At 37.2% G+C, this 22,312-nt stretch overlaps 1 protein-coding gene across 3 annotated transcripts in view; it reads right to left on the bottom strand.

The window, feature by feature from the left end:
- The window catches only part of ACAP2 (ArfGAP with coiled-coil, ankyrin repeat and PH domains 2), a 154,745-nt gene that overhangs the window by 78,027 nt on the left and 54,406 nt on the right, over positions 1–22,312 (bottom strand). For all 3 annotated transcript variants that reach the window (XM_087439831.1, XM_014783070.2, XM_004424554.3), the window contains exons 2-4: positions 14,809–14,866; positions 1,943–2,062; positions 868–921 (exon numbers count right to left, since the gene is read on the bottom strand). In XM_087439831.1, the coding sequence (XP_087295957.1) occupies positions 868–921; positions 1,943–2,062; positions 14,809–14,866 (232 nt within the window). The remainder of the gene's footprint in view (positions 1–867; positions 922–1,942; positions 2,063–14,808; positions 14,867–22,312) is intronic.

The following is a 22,312-nucleotide window of genomic DNA, read 5'->3' as shown; positions in this document are numbered from 1 at the left end:
ATCTTCAGTAAACTTTTACAAAATTTATAAAGGAATTTCCTGACATTCCAGAAATAACACATATCCCTCATTCTTGAAGGATGAATGCCTTCAAATCTTAAACACATATATAAATAGCTCAAAGACTACAGTAGCCTTTAATATTGGCAACTGATTAGACAAAGGGGATGTATTTGTAAGTATCTTAAAAGAAATAGCTAGGGGCCAGCCCCGTGGCTTAGTAGTTTAGTGTGCGCATTCCACTACTGGCGGCCCAGGTTCGGATCACGGGCATGCACCGACGCACCGCTTCTCTGGCCATGCTGAGGCCACGTCCCACATACAGCAACTAGCAAGATGTGCAACTATGACATACAACTATCTACTGGGGCTTTGGGGAAAAAAAAAAGGAAGAGGATTGGCAATACATGTTAGCTCAGGGCCGGTCTTCCTCAGCAAAAAAGAGGAAGATTGGCATGGATGTTAGCTCAGGGCTGATCTTCCTCACACAAAACAAAAGGAAAGAAAGAAATAGCTAAATTTAGAATTATGATTTTTACTTCTTTATTCTTGAAATAATTACTTAAAAACTTACAAAGGCACAACTTAAAGGGAAAAATAGCTTTTATGGGTGTGTACTTCATTGATATTAAGTTCACTATTTTACAAGGGGAAATAAAATGTATATACTTCTCTCTCTCTCCCTCTCTCGCTCTCTCTCTCTCTCTCACACACACACACACACATTTTAGATCCACCCAACTAAAAAGCTGCTGGCAAATCAAAGTCACTGAATTTCAACTTTAGTAATTTTATAAAATACTACCACGAAAGAAAAGTACCAAAATATTAACACAGTCATAGTAACACCTACCTACTGACACTTACCGTGTGAAAATTTATCATTTCTTGAAGACTGTCAGAAAACTTGGTCAAACTGGTCTATAAGAAAGAAACCAAAAGAAAACCAAGTCATTTAAGAGTCACTAAAATAGGGCCGGCCCAGTGGCTTGGTGGTTAAGTGTGCGCGCTCCGCTGCTGGCGGCCTGGGTTCGGATCCCGGGCGCGCGCTGACGCGCCGCTTCTCCGGCCATGCTGAGGCCGCGTCCCACATACAGCGGCTGGAAGGATGTGCAACTATGACATGCAGCTGTCTGCTGGGGCTTTGGGGGAACAAAAATAAATAAATAAAAATTATAAAAAAAAAAAAAAAAAAGAGTCACTAAAATAGGACATAAAAATGTACTTCAGCATTTCTGATAAAAAGATCAAGTTACATTGTAAAATAACATTTATTTCCAAGGACAATCTCACTACCTCATGGACATGCTCTGCAGAGAGGTCAAGTCTATGTAGTAACATAAAACCCTAGAATAGTCAAAAAAATTAGTAATGCCATATCAATGGTACTATGCTAACAAATAGGAATGGAGTATATAAACCTAAAGGTAAAATTGAGTGTATCAAGTCTGTGCCCATTTAGGCATCAATGCATCAAATAATCATCAAACTACAACCATTTTTTCACCAGTTATTATTCCTCATGAAAGAAATATAATACCACATAGTACTGCAAGGGGTCTAAGCTAACCCAGCATAGCTAGCTGACCAGAACTTTCCTATGCAGCCCCCCAAATAAACAGTTAGATACTATTCTTAGGTTAATGCTCTCTGCTTGCCCCTATAAGCAGCTACCAGTAAACATGATCCTGTTCTCCCTGCTCAGGCCCTCTTGTAGATGCTTCAGCTCACCTAGCAGCAAGTAAACTTACAATGACAACGCAAATCAACCATCAACTTCTAACTATCCAAGAAAACAAGACTGTACAAGATAGCACTAACGGTGATAGCTTTGCTACTTCTAATTTTAAGGACCACTATAACTATCAATAAGGTAAATGGGTGCATAATTCTTTAATGTCTTGCTGCAATTATCATTGTAACTAATTTTAATAATACTAACCTCAACTACAGCATCATTACTAGAATACTGTGCCAGGTCTCGAATCCCATTCATAAACTGTTTATTTGCAACACAAAAGGCTTTTCCGGTATCAATCATCGCAATACAAAGCTTCACAAGCTGAAAAAGAAAAACATTATCACAGTTTGAACACAACTTTTCAAATTACTTAGTTGAACAAATGTTAGCAGTAACCACATGAGTTAGCCTAATTAAGATAAACTATGGTTCATCAATAAACCCAAAATAAACTAATTAAAAATTGTTCTTTTTTTTTCTTTGGCTTGTAAAGTAAATTCATAAGAAAGTTGTACCAAGAAAATCGACCTTTCAGGACCCAGAGGCTGTCTGATAACAACAATAAAAAATCATTTTATCAAGTTAAAATCAATCCCGTAAGTTAACTCCATAAAAATGTATTAAGCACCTCTTAGAAGGAAGAAAAGGGAACTTCAGGCAGAAGAAGCAGCATGATAAAAGAAATTTAAATTAAAAAAAAAAAAACTGTGTATGTTAGAGGAAAGGGGAGTCAACTGGTATGGTGGGTTAATAATGTTGGTCATTTCAATATCAGTCTATCAAAGCAGATGTCTGAATTGATTAATCAACCACGTTTCTCCAATGCCTACTGTTCTAGGCATTATGCTAAGTCTCAGAACTGAGTTTTTTTTTCCTTCCTTCCTTCTTTCCTCTCTCCCTCCCTCCCTTCCTCTCTCTCTCTTTCATTCCTTTCTTCTGTTTTTTCCATTCCTTCTTTCTTTCTTTCATTTAGACACAGAACATTTTCTTTAAACAAAATCTTGAGAGAATAACAAATATAAAAAAGATAAAAGTAGAGTGCTCTAGATGAAGGAGAGAAGGGTACTGGACTGGGGAGAGGGGGCCACCAAGAAGAGAATCAAGAGCCCAGGAAAACTTGAGAGAACACCTAAAGGATCTCAGGAGTATAATTTGAAACTGTGGCCCTAGAGCCTAGAGGAACACGAATTGAAAACATAATCTCTGCTCTCAGAAGCTCTAATTCTAACCAGTAGACAAGCAGATAAATTCTGTACAGCACAAACACAACTGCTATGCATGAGAAAACCATGCACAGGCAACAAAGGAAGAACATCTAACCAGAACTACGGAGATCAGGGAAGGATTCCAAGAAAATGTAACACTTGAGAAAAGCTCTGAAGACCAACAGGAATTAGCCAATCAGATAAGGGTAACAGGAAGACACTACTCCAGGAAGAGCATGTGCTAAGGCCCAGAGGCTTAAGAGGACAGGGCAAACCAGAGGCACTAAGTAGCTTAGTGCAGTGTGGAAATGTATACAAGGGCCAGATGAGAAAAAGCCTTGTGTGCAATGCTAAGGTGTTCAATTTTATATGAAAGGAAATGGGAAACAGTTAAGGACATTAATTGGGTGAGTTGACCAGAGTTCCATTTTAGAATGATGACCTAGGGCCGGCCCCATGGCTTAGCGGTTAAGTGCTCGCGCTCCGCTGCTGGAGGCCCGGGTTCGGATCCCGGGCGCGCACCGACTCACCGCTTCTCTGGCCATGCTGAGGCCACCGCTTCTCTGGCCATGCTGAGGCCACGTCCCACATACAGCAACTAGAAGGATGTGCAGCTATGACATACAACTATCTACTGGGGCTTTGGGGGAATGAATGAATGAATGAATAAATAAATAAATAAATAAAAATTATAGAATGATGACCTAAGGAGAAAATATAGAGACAAGGAAATAGAAAGAATAAAGATAAGACCAAAAACCACAAGAGCCTGAATTCAGGCAGTAAGCAGGTAGAGAAGAGGGGAGACAAATTCAAGAATTACAGTCAAGTACCCGTGTACAGTTATGCAGACTATATCCTACCACGGGTAAAAGCAGAGGGTGAAATCCAGCCTGAGCTCTGCTTGCCAAAGGCTACATCTGCTCCAAGACACTAATTCACACAAAGACACTATGCTGGCCAGCAGAGACTCTTGTTTGAACCGTGTTAGGCCCGTGAGGTGGGCCTGAGCTAGACGGGCCTGTGAGACAAGCCAAGTGGAAAGTCTATCAAACAAAAGTGAAAACAGATGTTTGAAGCTCAAGAAAAGAGGAGTGTGCTGTGGATAGAAATACAGGAGTCATCAGCAAATACACAGTGACAGCGCCACAATGCCATATCCTAGACAGAAAGCAGAGGGCAGAGCATGTAGACTAAAGAGGAAGGTGATTAAAGAGGAAGAGGGAAAGGTAGGAGGAAAAGCAAGAGAATAACTTCACCAAAGTCAAGAAAGAACAAAGCATCAAAAGATGGATGATGAAAAAGTTGAAAGTCCATAAAGGTCAAATTTTAAAAAGACTTAAAGGGGCCAGCCCCAGGCCGTAGCGGTTAGGTGCACGCGCTCTCCCCGGGTTCGGATCCTGGGCGCACACCAATGCACTGCTTGTCAGGCCATGCTGTGGGGGCATCCCACGTACAGTGGAGGAAGATGGGCACAGATGTTAGCTCACGGCCAGTCTTCCTCAGCAAAAAGAGGAGGATTGGCATGGATGTTAGCTCAGGGCTGATCTTCCTCACAAAAAAAAAGACTTAAAAATGTCTATTGAGCTTGGTGACAAAAAGTCACCATCATCCCTGGCAAGAATAGTTTTAAGAGAAACTGACTGGGGAGCCGTAGCCAGATTACAGTGAGTTATGAACTGCAGATGAAGAAGACATAATGATAGATAAATGTTTCTCAACATATATTCTACAGAATATCCTGCAGGAACATTCTGTACCAAAATAAGGATTCGTGATCAAACAAGTCTGGGAAACTCAATTTACAAGTTAAACCAGGGGGCCAGCCCCCCGGCATAGCAGTTAAGTGCGCGCACTCCGCTGCTGGCGGCCAGGTTCGGATCCTGGGCACGCACTGACGCACTGCTTGTCAGGCCATGCTGTGGCAGCGTCCCATATAAAGTGGAGAAAGATGGGCACGGATGTTAGCCCAAGGCCAGTCTTCCTCAGCAAAAAGAGGATTTGCACGGATGTTAGCTCAGGGCTGGTCTTCCTCACACACACAAAAAAGTTAAACCAGATTTCTTTATTGCTAAACTTCAAAGAGCTTTTGATATATTAACGTGTGCTGTGAATCCTAGAGAGGTGTTATATACAATATGTAGCATTTCTCAAAAATATTTGCCATGGAATTCTCTTTAGAAGAAGCATTCTCATAAGACCAACGTTCCACAAAACCCACTAGGAGAAATGCCAGCTGAGAGTAGTCTTTTAAATAGTTTGCTAATTACAAAAAAAACAAAAAAAAAAATAGTAATAACAATAAGACGTCTTAAAAAACAGAAAAAGTAATTCTAAAATTCATATGTAGTAACTAACATGCAAAAAGAGCAAAAAAAATTGAAAAAGGGTAATGAGGTGGGGACATTAGCCCTATGTGTTATTAAAATATACTAGTCAGTAATTAAAAGTCTGATAATGGATGTTAACAGACAAAATGGTCAATCAAGAAACAGATACAAATATGCAGCACTTGATTAAAGTAACACTCCAGCTGGGGGGGGGGGTGATATTATCCAATAAATGACATTGGGACACTGGATAGCCATCTAAAGGGAAAAAAGAAAGAAGGAAACTAAGTAGAATTCCAAACCCTCAAATTAATTTTAGATGGAATAAAGATTTAAACACAAAAAAATTAAATGAGAAAACAGGAGTTAATATTTTTTATAATCTCAAAGCAGGAAAAGTCTTTCTGAGAAGGACGCAAAACTCAAAAGCCACAGAAGAAACCGATCAATTCAACTACATAAAAACAAAACATTTCTGCAAGGAATAAATAAATAAATAAACTTAGTCAAAAGACAAACAACAATATGGGAAAACAACATTAGCAACAAATCACAAGGGACTAATTTCTCTACTATAACAAAGGATATACAAATCATTTTTGGAAAACCAACCAGCCACTACAAGAAAAATGGCTGACAGACATGTACAGATAACTCTCAGGAAAGGAAATTCAAACACCTATTATCCCCCAAAAAAGAAATTCAATCTCAATCATAATAAAAGAAATGCAAATTACTATTTTTTACACAGCAAAGATCCAAAAGTTTGCTAACACGCTGTTTTAGAGAAGGTAGGTACAGGGAAATAGGCACCTCACAAACTGTTGGTGGCAATGTAAATCAGTACAATTTCTACAGAAGGCAATTTAGCAAGAGCTTTCAAAATTTTAAAAACACATAACCTCTAACCTAGCAATTTAACTTTTAGAAATGTATCATACAGATATATTTGCACATAAGCCCACATGACACACAAGTCATTCACTGCAGCCGCAGTAAAACACTGGTAGCAATCTAAGTGTCCATCAGTAGGCAACTAAACAAATTATGATATATCCATACAATGAAATATAATTCAGCCATTAAAAGGAATGAGGCAGCTCTATAATTAATAACAAGGAACACCATCCAAGATACATTCTTTCAATAAAAGTAAAATGTAGAACAGTGTCAATATTTTTATTAGAGTGGGGAGACAAAAGTACAAATACACATGATCTTTTTATACACTTAGAAAATTTCTGGAGGGACACACAAGAAACTAGTTCAATGTTCCTCTAGGAAAGAGATTAGAAGATGACAAATTTTTCACTAGGTACACACTTTTGCACCACATAGGTAGTATTACTTATTCAACAAATTAAATAATTCAAAAATAAATTGAAAGTTTCTATAAAAAACAGAAAGACACAGGTTGGTAGTATAATATTATGGTTAAAAATACAGGGTCCTGGGCTCTGTTGGCTTAGGTTCAAATCCTGCTGCCACCCTTAACAATCTAAGTGTTCCCGAGTGACCTTAACCTCAACAAGCTTCAGTTTCTTCAGTATGATACAATAAAAAAGGTAATAAGCCGTGTAAGGTTACTATAAAAGTTAAGATAATGCACATAAAGATCTTAGCACAAACTGTCACTGGCACATAGTAATTACTCAATAATGATTTGCGCTTCCTTGTCAGAGGTGAGGTTTTCTTACTGTTGTTTGCTTTTGTTTTTGTTGAAGAGAAACTTGAGCATCTTTATCTACTTAAAATCAAGAGCTAGTAGAGAAGAGAAAGGAGAGAGATGGCTAAAGCAAAGTCCTCAAGAGTCGGAGTTCGAAATTGCATTGGAAAAGGGATACCTTTATCACTCAAAGGGAGGAAAAACAGAAAAAGATAAGGACGGATTCTGTTAAATTTCTCGATTAGGAGCAAGAAGTAAAGGTGTTCCCACCAAAAGAAAGGAAGAGTCATGGTTATCTACTAAAAATGAAGAACAAGCTGATAAGTCTTGAGAAAATGGTGAAGTATAAGAGCTGCTAAAGATAACAAGATAACATGACTGAGTCTTGGAAAAACTGCTTTGCATCAAGAATTCCAGGAACCTGTAGCTCCACCAATCGGTTCCACCAAACAGTTGTGTAACTTCTCCTGTAGGGCTTTATAGCCCAGATATGTGGCAGAGAATACAGATGGTTAGACTAATACAGAGAGAATTTTGTAGAGTAGGTGTTATGGAAGGGAAATGAAGGTCTCCAGAAGAGAAATAATGTCACAAAACTAAAAGCAGACTGAAAGGGTTCATAGCAGTATTATTCATAAGAACCTTTTAAAAAGTGGAAACAACCCAAATGTGCATCAGTAGATGAATGGATAAACAAAATGTGGTACATCCATACAGTGGCATATTATTCAGTCACAGAAAGAAAATATTGGAATATGTTACAACATTGAGGAAACTTAAAAACATTATGCTAAGTGGAAGAAGTCAGACACACAAGGCCAAATATTGTATGATTCCATTTATAGGAAATGTCTAGAATGGGCAAATCCATAGAGAAAGAAAGTAAATTAGTGGTTGCCAGAGGATTTAGGGACACAGAAATTGGGACTGACTGCTAACAAGTACAGGGTTTCTTTTTGGGGTGATAGAAACGTTCTGGAATTAGATAGTGGTGAGGGTTGCATAATACAGTGAATATACTTAAAACCACTATATTGTACACTTTAAAATGGTGAATTTTATGTTAGGTAAATTTTATCTCAATAAAAAAAATTACAAAAAAAATACCATGAAAAGCAAGTGAATTTAAAAGGGATATGAAATACTGAAAGTGGACAGATTGAAAGACTAGAGGTCTAGGGCCAGCCCCATGGTGTAGTGGTTAAGTGCGCGCGCTCTGCTACTGGCGGCCCGGGTTCAGATCCCGGGCGCGCACCAATGCACCGCTTGTCAGGCTATGCTGTGGCGGTGTCCCACATAAAGTGGAGGAAGATCGGCACAGATGTTAGCTCAGGCCCAGTCTTCCTCAGCAAAAAAAAAAAAAAAGAGGATTGGCATGGATGTTAGTTCAGGGCTGATCTTCCTCACCAAAAAAAAAAACAAAAACAAGAAAGACTAGAGGTCTAAATAAGCTTGAAGAACAGAAGCATTAGGAATGAAGATGAGAAGTGGAAGGACTATAGACTCAAGTCAGAAAGTAAGATGTGGGGGCCTGCCTGGTGGCGCAAGCAGTTAAGTGCACGCACTCCGCTGCGGCCCGGGGTTCAATGGTTCGGATCCCGGGCGCGCACCGATGCACCGCTTGGCAAGCCATGCTGTGGAGGCGTTCCATATAAAGTGAAGGAAGATGGACACAGATGTTAGCCCAGGGCCTGTCTTCCTCAGCAAAAAAAGAGGAGGATTGGCAGATGTTAGCTCAGGGCTGATCTCCTCACCAAAAAAAAAAAAAGTAAGATGTGGTTCAACATCTTTAAATCAAACAATATGATACACCACATTAACAAAATAAGAAATAAAAATCACATGATCATCTCAATAGATGCAGAGAAAACATTTGACAAGACCCAATATCCATTTATGATAAAAACTCTCAATAAAATGGGTATAGAAGGAAAATACCTCAACATAATAAAGGCTATATATGACAAACCCACAGCCAACATCATATTTATTCAAGGAAATAGAACAAAGAATCCTAAAATTTATATCAAACAACAAAAGACCCTGAATAGTCAAAGCAATCCTGAGAAAAAAGAACAAAGCTGGAGGCATCACAACCCTGACTTCAAAATATACTACAAACCTAGAGTATTCAAAACAGCATGGTACTGGCACAAAAACAGACACACAGATCAATGGAACAGAATTGAAAGCCCATGAATAAAACCACACATCTATGGACAGCTAATTTTCAACAAAGGAGGCAAGAACATACAATGAAGAAAGTCTCTTCAATAAATGGTGTTGGGAAAACTGGACAGCCACATGCAAAAGAATGAAAGTAGATCATTATCTTACACAATACCCAAAAATTAACTCAAAATGTATTAAAGCCTTGAATGTAAGACCTGAAACCATAAAACTCCTAGAAGAAAATACAGGCAGTACACTCTTTGACATAAGTCTTAGAAGCATCTTTTCGATGAAGAGTCATGGTTATCTACTATACTTTTCAAATACCATGTCTACTCAGGCTAGGGAAACAAAACAAAAAATAAACAAATGGGACTATACCAGGCTACAAAGCTTCTGCAAGGCAAAGGAAACTAGGAACAAAAGGAAAAGACAAACTACCCAACTGGAAGAAAATATTTGCAAATCATATATCTGACAAGGGGTTAATCTCCAAAATATATAAAGAACTCATACAACACAACAGTAACAAAAAACACAACCCAATCAAAAAATGGGCAGAGGATATGAACAGACATTTTTCCAAAGAAGATACACAGATGGCCAACAGGCACATGAAAAGATGTTCAACATCACTAATTTTTAGTGAAATGCAAATCAAAGCTACAATGAGATATCACCTCACACCCATTAGAATGGCTATAATTACCAAGATAAAAAATAACAAATGTTGGAGAGGATGTGGAGAAAAGGGAACCCTCACACACTGCTAGTGGGAATGCAAACTGGTGCAGCCACTATGGAAAACAGTATGAAAATTTCTCAAAAAATTAAAAATAGAACTACCAAACGACCCAGCTATCCTGCTACTGGGTATTTATCCAAAGAACACACAATCAACAATACAGAGATTTATGTACCCCTATGTTCACTGCAGTATTATTCACAATAGCCAAGATGTGGAAGCAACCCAAGTGCCCATCAACTAATGAATGGATAAGAAGATATGGTATAAATATACAATGGAATACTACTCAGCTGAAAAAAAAAAAAGACAAAATCATCCCATTTGCAACAACATGGATGGGCCTTGAGGGTGTTATGTTAAGCGAAATAAGCCAGACAGAGAAAGATACACACTGTACGATTTCACTCATATGTGGAAGATAAACAAACATATGGATAAAGAGAATAGATTAGTGGTTACCACAGGGGAAGGAGGTGGGGAGTGGGCGAAAGGGATAAAGGGGAACATATGTATGGTGACGGATAAAAACTAGACCACTGGTGGTGAGCACAATGCAGTCTATACGGAAACTGATACATAATAATGTACACCTGAAATCACACAATGTTATACACCAATATGACTTCAATAAAATAATTTAAAAAAAAAAGAAAGTAAGATATCAGCATTCCAGATTTCAGAAATTAGAACTTTCAGTGGTGAGGCATACAACATAGCCACGACAACAGGTATCAGAATCAGAATAGAGGTCACTATCATAGGATTTGGAAAGAAAATGAAACTGTCATATAGCTGAACCACATATGCACTGCAGCTATTCAGGAGGAAGAAATGCCTTGGTGATAAATAGATACTTTGCCGACTGTCAAAATCCTTATTAGATGACAGTGATGACAGATATAACTGAATAATATAAGCCTACAAAGAGGGAAAATTTTTACCTAAGAGTAAGAATAAATGTCAAATTAGTCAAAATTATCAAGCTAGTAGCCCCAATTCATTCAACAGTTTTTTACTAAAGTGATAACTTTAATTATTGGTTAACTAAGTAACTTTAGTTATTTAGATAACATGTCATCAGCACTTAGCCTGATGATGGGAATACAAATAACTTATTTGCTGACCATCCCTGAGTAAGCAACATCCTCTATAAGTCTCATTTTTCTCATGTGCAAATTGGGTATAATACCAACTTTGCAACAGTGTTAAAAAGATTGACGATAATACAAGTAAAACATAGGACTTGGTACACAGGAAGTGCACAACAAATGAGAGGTTTTTTTCCCTTTACAGGCAGTCTCTCTTCAAGGGGCTAATAGTCTACTGAAGAGAAACCATCATCACTAACATTTATTTAGAACTTAATGATGTGCCAAGAACCGTGCTAAGCACTTAACATGTATTAACACATCTTATTCTCATAATTACCCTGAGATAGATAGATACTCTTATTTTCCCCATTTTGGAGATGAAGAAACTGAGGCATAGGAAGGTTGAGGAACTTGCCCAAGGCCATACAGCTCAGTAAGTGGTAGAGCCGGATTTTTGCTCTAGGCTTTGTGCTCCTAACTACTAGACTATGCTACAAGCCAAAACTTATAATAATATTATAATAATTTAAATGGAAATATGTGCAAGAAACAATGCAATACAAGAAAAAGAGGGGCTGGCCCAGCGGCATAGCAGTTAAGTTCGCGTGTTCCACTTTGGTGGCCCAGGGTTCGCCAGTTCAGATCCTGGGCGTGGACCTACTCACCACTCATCAAGCCATGCTGAGGCGGTGTCCCACACAGAAGAGCTACAACTCTACAACTATGATACACAACTATATACTGGGGCTTTGGGGAGAAAAAAGAAAAAGAAGAAGATTGGCAACATACGTTAGCACAGGGCCAATGTCTCTCAAAAAAAAAAGAAAGAAAAGGAATCTAAATTTGGTAGTACTTGAGCTGTGATTTAAAGGGTATCTGCTTAACAAACAGGCAGCAAGCATTCCAGGGAGAAGATGCAACAGATACAGAATTTATACCTAGATGGCAACTATGATGCTCTATGATGCTGCCAGTGCCAGAATCCTGGCAGAATGGACTAATAATTGTACCCAGTAGAGCAATGTCATCCATGAAGCATTATTCACCAGGAAGAGTCTAACTATTGGTGGCACACATTATAAGCAAAATAAATATAAGCAAAGTCATCAAGCTAGTTTAACCTGTTGCTGGAATGATTTACAATGATCTTACAGGTGGAACTTGCCCTGCACAAAGTTATGAAATCACTAAACTAGTCTTGGGCAACCCCTCCCCTCCATTAGTCCTTCAATGCCACCACCTTCAATAACAACCATTTCTTGCTCCTCTCAGACTCTCTTTTCTATGCTAACTCCCCATAATTCTAAAGTAAAAATGATAGATAAGAGCTTAAGAATTTACAAAAGAACAAAATTTTAAACTAGGGAAGTATAAAAGTAACTATGGAAACAGAAGTGTTTGGGTGGAAGATGATATTTTAAAAAGAAGTCAAAGTTTCCATGATGCCCTTAGCAGCCGTTTGAGTAATACAGACTCTAGAAAGGGCTTAGAGTTCTTAGCACTGAATGCCAATACTTTAATAACTTGTTTTGGATTTGAATCTTTTAGTTATAAGATTCAACCAGTCTCCCAACCCCAACCAAATGATATAAAGAAAAAAAAATTGCTGCTCATAAAAGCAAAATCATTAACAAAAATGCTGTCAGTGGATTTTATCTGTTTAAATACTTTAAATTTTGAGGTTTCTCCCCCACCACAAAATGTTTCATATGATTTAGATGCAGTTCTACCCAAAGAGAATAGATATCCTTATTATACTTCTCTGTCATTCTTTAAAAAGGCTTGCCCATGGGCCGGCCCGGTGGCTTAGGGGTTAAGTGTGCACGCTCCGCTGTTGGCGGCCCAGGTTCGGATCCTGGGCGCGCACCAACGTACCGCTTCTCCGGCCATGCTGAGGCCGTGTCCCGCATACAGCAACTAGAAGGATGTGCAACTATGACATACAACTATCTACTGGGGCTTTGGGGGAAAAAATAAATAAAATTATAAAAAAAAAAAAAAAAAGGCTTGCCCTTCTATATACACTCTCATAAATCTACCAGACAATCAAAACTACATCTTCTGTCTCCTACCTTAAGGGTTTAAAAACTTTGTTTCAAAGATTGCTTAAAAATAAATGTAATACCCTCAGGGTAAAATAATAATAAAAGCAACAACAACAATAATAACAACAATAATAATCCTATACATATAATTTTAAATAGAAAATAACGTTTTTGAAAATAATATCCTTACCGAAAATTATAACATTAATTTTTAAAAAACACTTGCCTGGAGGCTTGCTAGTGCTTCTCAGAAAATTTCCAAGTGGCATGTGCTCCCCCAACATGGATCCAGAAGTACAGAGGTGCACAAGAGCACTGAACTAAGAATAAAAACATATGGGTTCTAACCCTGGTTCTGCCTCTTCTCTCTCTGTGATGTGAAGCAAGCCCCCTTCACTTTCTGGGCTTTGGCATCCTCATCTACAAAATGGGAATAATACCAATTGTCCTACCTACCTCATAGGATTATTGTAAAAATCAAAAAACATACTGTATCTCAAAGTGCTTTGAAAACTATAGAGTACTACACAAAAATAACTTATTACTAAACATTTTCTAAAACTTTTCTTTTATATGTATAACTAATACTACTGCTTTACATAGTTTCTATACTATTTACATTATAGACATATACTTCAAGATTTCAAAACATTGGAAAAACTTCAGTCTAATTAATCTATTTTATATCCTTGCTACTCAAAGTGCGGTCCATGGAACAACAGCATTGGCATCACCTGAAATCTGGTTAAAAACACAGACTCTCAGATACCCCAGACTTACTCAATCAGGATCTGTATTTTCACAAGATAAGATCACCAGGTGATTCCTATGCACAGTAAGGTTTGAAAAGCACTGCTTTACATAGCAATACCATTTACAATAATAATTACATAAATAGGAAATTATTTCCAGAAAAGGTATTTCAAATATATGCATCTGATTTATCTCCAGAAATTTTAACAGAGATATTTCACTGAACCATGGTTAATTAAGATCAGAAGCCATGTCTTACTCATTCTCATATTTCTGCCTGTTATATAGCAATGTTTCTCGAGTAATGGCAAAAAACAAAACATTATCAATAATTAAATAGAGAACTTAGGAATCAATGTACATTTACCCTTACATAGAATATGACCATTTAATATCAATTATTAAATATATATTAAGCATTTGTGGCATTAGCTTTAAAAAATGGAATGAGTATTTTAAAATTTTATTTATATTAAGGGCCGGCCCCATGGCTTAGCGGTTAAATGCGTGAGCTCCGCTGCTGGCGGCCCGGGGTTCGGATCCCGGGCGCGCACTGATGCACCGCTTCTCCGGCCATGCTGAGGCTGCGTCCCACATACAGCAACTAGAAGGATGTGCAGCTATGACATACAACTATCTACTGGGGCTGGGGGGGGGGGGGGATTAATTAATTAATTTTAAAAAATTTTTATTTATATTTGAATGAGGCCACACCCAAATTTATAAACAAGAATGGTCAGGTTATGTAAGAAATCCATTAAGGATCAAAAAAAGATAGATGAAATGTTTTTGATGGAGAAGGAAATAAACTTCCAACAATATAAATGATGTCTAGTGGGCTTTGAAGTCAGACATGGTTCAAATTCTTGCTCTGGCACTTAGATTTTCAACAAGCTGCTTAATGTCTCTAGCCTCAATTTCCTCATATGTAAAATAACAGCATTTATCCTCATAGAGACAAAAGAAGTAACGTGAACCACCTAGTGTTATAGGCACAAATCATTATTTATGGAAAACAAGAATTAATGTTCTAAAAAGCTAAAAAAGTAAAATTTACCTTATCAAGTTTTAGTTCCAATTCTGCCACATCTCCTTCTACTTCTTCCAAAGCAGCTCTAGAAAAATTAAATATAAAATATGTTATTTTATGTTTAAATGTATACTTTACTCTTGAAAAATAACTCTAAGTGAAAAAATAGATATGAATGCTTAAAAATTATACTTCACATAAAGTAATAATTACCTTAGGATGAAGTATAAATACTTCATAATTATGCAATACAACAAATAATACAATTATTGTTTAAGGTAATGAGAGAATACATTAGGTTGATTTACTCAAAGCATCCATATCATTCAAATTAATGATACTAATTAAAACTATTTAACATATGTTTTTTTAAAAATGAGTAAGAAATTTTAAAAGTTGAGCCATACAAAGACTCAGATTTCTATTCAACAAAGCACATGTAACCAAACAGCAAAGCACCCTTGGCAACCAAAAAGAAAGACTTTTTACTTTTAGAAATAGTTCAGAATGTTGTTACTCTTGTTTAATGCCCCATTTTGTTTCCAATGTATTTTTAAGAAATCAGCAGATACTCTTATTTGTCAGGAGAATAATAAAATTATAGTATTAGTTAGTACTTGATATTACCCTACAGGGCAACATTCCAAAATTGGAAATTTGGAACAAAACAGCAGGAACTAAAACTTTTTAAACATAAGATTTTACACTTAAGAGTAATACATAAAAAAGCAAATAATACATAAGCCATCTATGCCATTTTCAGATACCTACTTAATAAACCAGCAACTTCCCAATAGCTATTTTTTGAATTAACCAAAATTTATTTCAACTGGATAATAGCAGGGGACTAGCCACCCAAAAAGCTATTTTGAACTCTGGGTAAGAAATTCTCAATTAGACAACAGAGCTAAGAAAACAAAGATAGCTAAGACATAAACTCTATTCCGAACTACCCATTTAATGCCTGTGTGATCTCTGAATAATCATTTTCATTAGTTTGTGATTTTACTTCTCCGTCTGGTAACATTTATTGAAAATACAGTTTTTAATCTCCAAAATAAGAAAATTATATAACTAAAAACTATTCAGTACAGAGATACCTATTCCATAAAATGAGCTACTCTAGCATACAGCTCAAGAAAACAAGAGGTGCTATACTTTCACAGCATGGAAGCAGAAATGCTTCTCCCCTAACTAAAAGCCTGTCATTTTCTTCAGCAGTGTTTTTCAAATTATATATTATTCCCCTAGGCTAGAAAATATTTCCCCTTCAAATTAATCCTTACTCCCTTCATCTGCCTATATGCTATTCTTCATTTAAAACTTAATTCACAAAAGAAAATAAATATATCAGTACAAGGATATCCACTGTTTGTAATAGGTTGAAATCTACATGTCTAGAATAGGAAATAGATAGTATATCCATCCCATTATGTAAAGCAGCAAGTTTTTTTTTTTTTTTTTTTGTGAGGAAGATCAGCCCTGAGCTAACATCCATGCTTTTGCTAAGGAAGACTGGCTCTGAGCTAACATCTATTGCCAATCCTCCTCCTTTTTTCCCTCTTTTCCCCAAAGCCCCAGTAGATAGTTGTATGTCATAGTTGCACATCCTTCTAGTTGCTGTATGTGGGACATGGCCTCAGTATGGCTGGAGAAGCGGTGCATCGGTGCGCACCCGGGATCCCAACCCGGGCTGCCAGTAGCGGAGCGCGCGCACTTAACCGCTAAGCCACGGGGCTGGCCCAGCAAGTTTTTAAATGAGGTTGATCTATATCTATCTACTGACAAGGAAACATGTACATGACAGACTATTAGTTACAAAATTATATATAGTCTGAGTCCAATTTTGTGGGGAAAAAACTTGTTGGTATATGCATAGGAAAAATCTGGAAGCATATTTACCAATCTATTAAGTCTAAGCTTGAAGAACGGGGATTGGAGAGCAGAAAGTGTTAATAGGGATTTACACTTCTTACTACTTATACTTTTGGATTGTTTTAATATTTGCAATAACTAGGCATTTTAAAACAATTTTTAAAGCTTAAGGGAGAAAAGAAATAAGTTCAGACATCACCTTCCCAGGAGGTGGGTCCCCTTGGAATCTCTTCCCCTACCCCCTCAGGCTGGATTACATACCCTTCTTGTGCCCCCACAGCACATCATTCACATCTCTATCACTGTTCACTTCTCTCACTAGTCTGAGCTCCCCCACAGCAGTACAGACACTCAAAATGTTTGTTGAGTCAAGAACCTCCACAATTATTTACTCTGTCAGAAACTCTAATTTACACTTTTGATCTTTACCTAATTTAGCCTGACTCGATTAAATTTCTTTCAAGCAAATTAGTTGGAATGGCTGGCTTTAAAGTTTGATTTAATCATTTGTTTCTACTAAACATACAGTTTGATAGAAACTTCATGTAAATTCCTCAATCTTATTTCATTGTGCAATTCTACTAATTTACTTTTGTGAAACAAGACTTTTAAAGAGACGTAAGAGTTTATGTACAAAAACAAGAGGTAAAATGTGTTTTACCTGTCATTTAAAAATAAAGCCCTTTAGCGGCCGGCCCTGTGGCTTAGCGGTTAAGTGTGTGCGCTCTGCTACTGGCCCGGGTTCGGATTCCGGGCGTGCACCGATGCACCGCTTGTCCGGCCATGCTCAGGCGGCTTCCCACATACAGCAACTAGAAGGGTGTGCAACTATGACAAGTTTACAACTATCTACTGGGGCTTTGGGGAGAAAAAAGGGAAAAAAAAGGAGGAGGATTGGCAATAGATGTTAGCTCAGGGCCGGTCTTCCACAGCAAAAAGAGGAGGATTGGCATGGATGTTAGCTCAGGGATGATCTTTCTCACAAAAATAAATAAATAAATAAATAAATAAATAAATAAATAAATAAAGTCCTTTATAATCACATATTCAAAGAATCTGAAAGTTTATCTTGGAGGTTCTTCAACACTTCACCTTCTCTAAAAAACGTCTCTATCCTTGGTCATCTAAGATGCGTATGAAAACTTGTAGCAATAGGTAAGTAGCTAGCATCTAAGGCAGCCTGGTTAACTGCTGAATATCCTTTAGTGTAAAAAGAAAAAAAAAAGTATATGGAAAGAGCATGGTCTCAGTTCAAATTCTGCTACACCACTAAGCCTAAGATATTTTATCTAAGTTTTTTCATCTGTAAAATGAGTAAACATATACCTATATAGAAGAGTTGTACAAGTTAAATAGGGGACTGTCCATATCATTGACCATAATATATACTATGACACAAAGAACACAATAAGAGATTCTGTCTCTCCTTTCTCTTAGCCCTGCATTCTGAGGTGAGTTTTGCCTCCCCATTACTTCTATTCATTATTGCAAGAAAACCATTCTGGAACATATGTTTAATATATAAAACAATCTACACAACAGTCCTTCAAATACTAGATGACAGATATTATTCCTTTCCAACTCTTCCAAATATGTATTGAGCATTTAACTTTTATAAATGTGCAAGGCGTTAAAGAGGCCAATATTATAGACCCTACCCTTCACAGCTTAAAATTTAATAAAAAATTATTAAAATTTTTAAAATTATTAACATTAAAAAGTTACACACACATTAACAATGAAAGAAACATATGATTAAATAGCAAAATAAGCAAAACAGAAAATAATGTTAAAAGAAAGAAGAAAAAACAGAAGGCAGTCAGCAAAGTCTCACAGGATTATTATGAGCAGGGGTCAGCAAATGATAGCCTTCCAGGCAAGTCTGGTCCATTACCTGGTTTTGTACAGCCCATGAGCTAAAAACGGTTTTTACATCTTTAAATGGTTGGGGGAAAAAAAAAATCAAAAGAATAATATTTAATGACACATGAAAATTATATTAAATTCAGATTTCAGTGTCCATAAATAAAGTTTTATGGAAACACAGGCAAGCTCATTTATTTACATATTGTCTATGGAAGCTTTCATGCTATAATGGCAGAGTTGAGTAGCTGGAAAAGAGACCATATCTCCCACAAAGCCTAAAATATTTACTACTATCTGGCCCTTTACAGAAGAAGTTTGTTGACTCCTTATTATGAATATAAAATACAAGAACATGATGAAAATCCTTTCTCATATATAAAATACATACAAGAAAATTTTTAGGACTTAGCTCTGGGTGGCTGTACCCTAAGAAGCTGAATAAGCCCAGAATTCAGAAAAAAGGTCACTTTATTTTTAATTACACTTTCATTCTTTTATCTATTCATGCATCACAGTGTTTTACGATCAACTCAGAAAATAGTTAATTAAAAACATAAAACTATAATAGGAAAAAATCTAGCAGCAAATATTAACACTGACACATTTCTAATCAGATGGTGATCACTTTGGGCTCTGAATTAAATGAATCTCTGAGAAGTACAAAAATAGAACTCTCCCCACCCAGATAACTGTATATATCCTTGATGTAGCAATAGACTTTTTAAACCACTATTTTTACCAGATTATCCATAAAAATAGCTAGTATGGGTAATATGAGTGTTACACTTTCTTTATAAAAGAAAATTTTTTGCAAGAAACAGGAAGTATGACAAAGAATTATTCTACCCATCCGTTTGAGATTCTTAAAAAAACTACTTTCATTTCAACCTTGGCAATATCCTTAAAATGGAATTAATAATCTAATACTAGGTCACATGATGATGCAATTTAAAATGCAACAAAGGATATTCAGGATTACTAATAAGCACATAAATATCCTCAAACAATTAAAGACGGATTTGAGGCTCTGCGTCATAACTACCTCCTGAAGAATTATCAAAGAGGGCTGGCCCCATGGCTTAGCGGTTAAGTGCATGTGCTCCGCTGCTGGCGGCCCGGGTTCGGATCCCAGGGGTGCACCAACGCACCGCTTCTCCAGCCATGCTGAGGCTGCGTCCCACATACAGCAACTAGAAGGATGTGCAGCTATGCCATACAACTATCTACTGGGGCTTTGGGGGGAAAAATAAAATAAAAAAGAAAGTCTGCATCTTAAAAAAAAAAAAAAAGAAAGAAAAGAATTATCAAAGAGATAACATACTCAAACTATAATGTATATTTTGTATATATAATCTATGTTCCTTATTTTATATAATAGATATAGTCCTAAAAGTTGCATATAAATTGAATAACCATTTAGATACTCAGAGAAGTTGCCTGTATGTCCATCATGGTACCTATCATCCCCAACCAAATTCCTCTTTCAGCTCAAAAGCTTTATCCACCATGGGCAATGCTGGGCTGTTCTTTTCAAAGAAAAGAAAACGGCTGGATCAGGATAACCCACTGACCCAAGGGCAGCCATGTAACTTAATAGCTGGCAAAACTAGGTGACCAAAACGCACCATACCAATGAGATGGCTTCCTCTGGGTTTTTGACCAGAGAACACACCCTGGAAACCTGCTTTTTAAAAGAAATCTCTCATTAAATCATTTTGTAATGGGAATGGGCCATCCCTTATTTTGTTCAGTAGGTTCTGGGCTTCATAATTTCATCTCTGTAACATCTTTATGTTGAGAAGCAATGCAATGGAGTTTTAAAAACTGCCTGTTTAAATCCATACTTTACTTCTGAGGAGCCATGTAACATCGAACAAGTTCTTTGTGTTTCAATTTCATCTATAAAATACAGATAATAACAGTCTCTCCCATGGAGATGTATGACAATTAAATTTTAAAATACATATAAAAACCTTAGCACAGTGCCTGACACTAAGCAATCAATGAACGTCAGCTATAATTATCTATAGTGTTAAAGAAAATACACAATTCTTGGGCCGGCCCCGTGGCTTGGTGGTTAAGTGAGCGCGCTCCACTGCTGGCGACCCGGGTTCGGATCCCGGGCTCGCACCAACGCGCTGCTTCTCCGGCCATGCTGAGGCCGCGTCCCACATACAGCAACTAGAAGGATGTGCAGCTATGACACACAACTATCTACTGGGGCTTTGGGGGGAAAAAATAAATAAATAAAATCTTTAAAAAAAAAAAAAAGAAAATACACAATTCTTCATTTTCATTTTATGGGGCCAGGAGGAAAGAAAGCAGTAACAAGATTAAGTTATCAAATACTTCCAACAAGAATATGAAATGGTTTGAAAACTGAGCAAAAAAAAAAGGTTACAACAAGTCTAACAGCAAATAAAACAAGAAGTCCAAATTCCTTTAAGAGGAAACACTTCAGTACTCTTGCCCTTTTCCAAAAATTATATGTCAAACACACACCGGAGTCTCCTCCTAACTTCTTCCTAACTTCAATCTAGGTCACAGGACTATACAATATGATAAAATATTATTTGAAAATCTACTTGGTTTTCCAGGGTTATCAAGGTCAGGTCTGTCCTGACACCTCTAAGAACACACAAACAGAGGAGAACCAACATGCAATCAGTAGGAAGGGGAGTTAAGGCTCTGAATGTATATTTATTACACAGTAATAATAAGCCGCTTTTTTTTTTTAAGTCTGTGCCTTTATTTTTGACAAATCTCAGTAAAAATTAAAAGGTCTTTCTTCTCCAAATATTATGTTAGAAATGTTGTCACTGGCTCCTATTTGCTCAGATTGGAATACTAAGAAAACTTGGCAAGATCCATGAAAAATTCAGTCCTGTAATGGGAAAGAGAATAGTGGAAAAACAACTAGAAATGCAAACCAAACTTTTAGTCTAACGTTCTACCAACTAATATGAGTTCCTGAGAAAATCATTTAATCTCTCCAGACCTCAGTTCTCTCATCCATAAAAAGTGAGGAATGCACTGGATCATCTTTATTATCACTTCCAGATCTTAACATTCTATTATTCTGGAATAAGCATTCAAAGGAAAGTAGAACCTGGATTTGATTATCTTCTCTCAAGCAAGATTTCCTCTAGGCCCTTACTCATGCTTTCAACAGTTACAGGAAAAAAAAGAAAAAACTGAGGCCAGCCCAGTGGCGGAGTGGTTAAGTTCGCGTGCTGTGCTTTGGTGGCCCGGGGTTCAGATCCCAAGCGCAGTCCTACGCACTGCTTACCAAGGTAGGCTGTGGCAGCCGTCCCACATAAAATAGAGGAAGATAGGCACAGATGTTAGCTCAGGGCCAATTTTCCTCAGCAAAAAGAGGAGGACTGGCAACAGGTGTTAGCTCAGGGCTAATCTTCCTCAGAAAAAAGAGGAGGATTGGCAACAGGTGTTAGCTCAGGGCCAACCTTCCTCAGCAAAAAGAGGAGGACTGGCAACAGATGTTAGCTCAGGGCTAAATTTCCTCACAAAAAAACAAAAAAAAGAAAAAATTTATAAGCCATGAAAACCCTTACCAAAACTTAAGTTCCACTCATCCCTTTCAAAAGCCTCCTCTATGTACTTCTTAAAAGGCAAGATAATGAATACAGATGAAAACAGTGCACTTTAAGTTTTTTGTTCAGCTTAACATTTTAGGGAACAAAAGATTTTATCTTCTGTCCACACATGTATGTTTCTGAGTGAGCTCCATTATATTTCTTTTTAAAGGTTGTAAACATTATTCTGCCATTTC

The sequence above is a fragment of the Ceratotherium simum genome, chromosome 15 (assembly GCF_057802395.1).
Source record: "Ceratotherium simum simum isolate JZ-2026a chromosome 15, ASM5780239v1, whole genome shotgun sequence".
Classification (NCBI taxonomy): domain Eukaryota; kingdom Metazoa; phylum Chordata; class Mammalia; order Perissodactyla; family Rhinocerotidae; genus Ceratotherium; species Ceratotherium simum.
The sequence above is the reverse complement of the archived record's forward strand: the minus strand, read 5'-3'. Positions and strand labels throughout refer to the sequence as shown.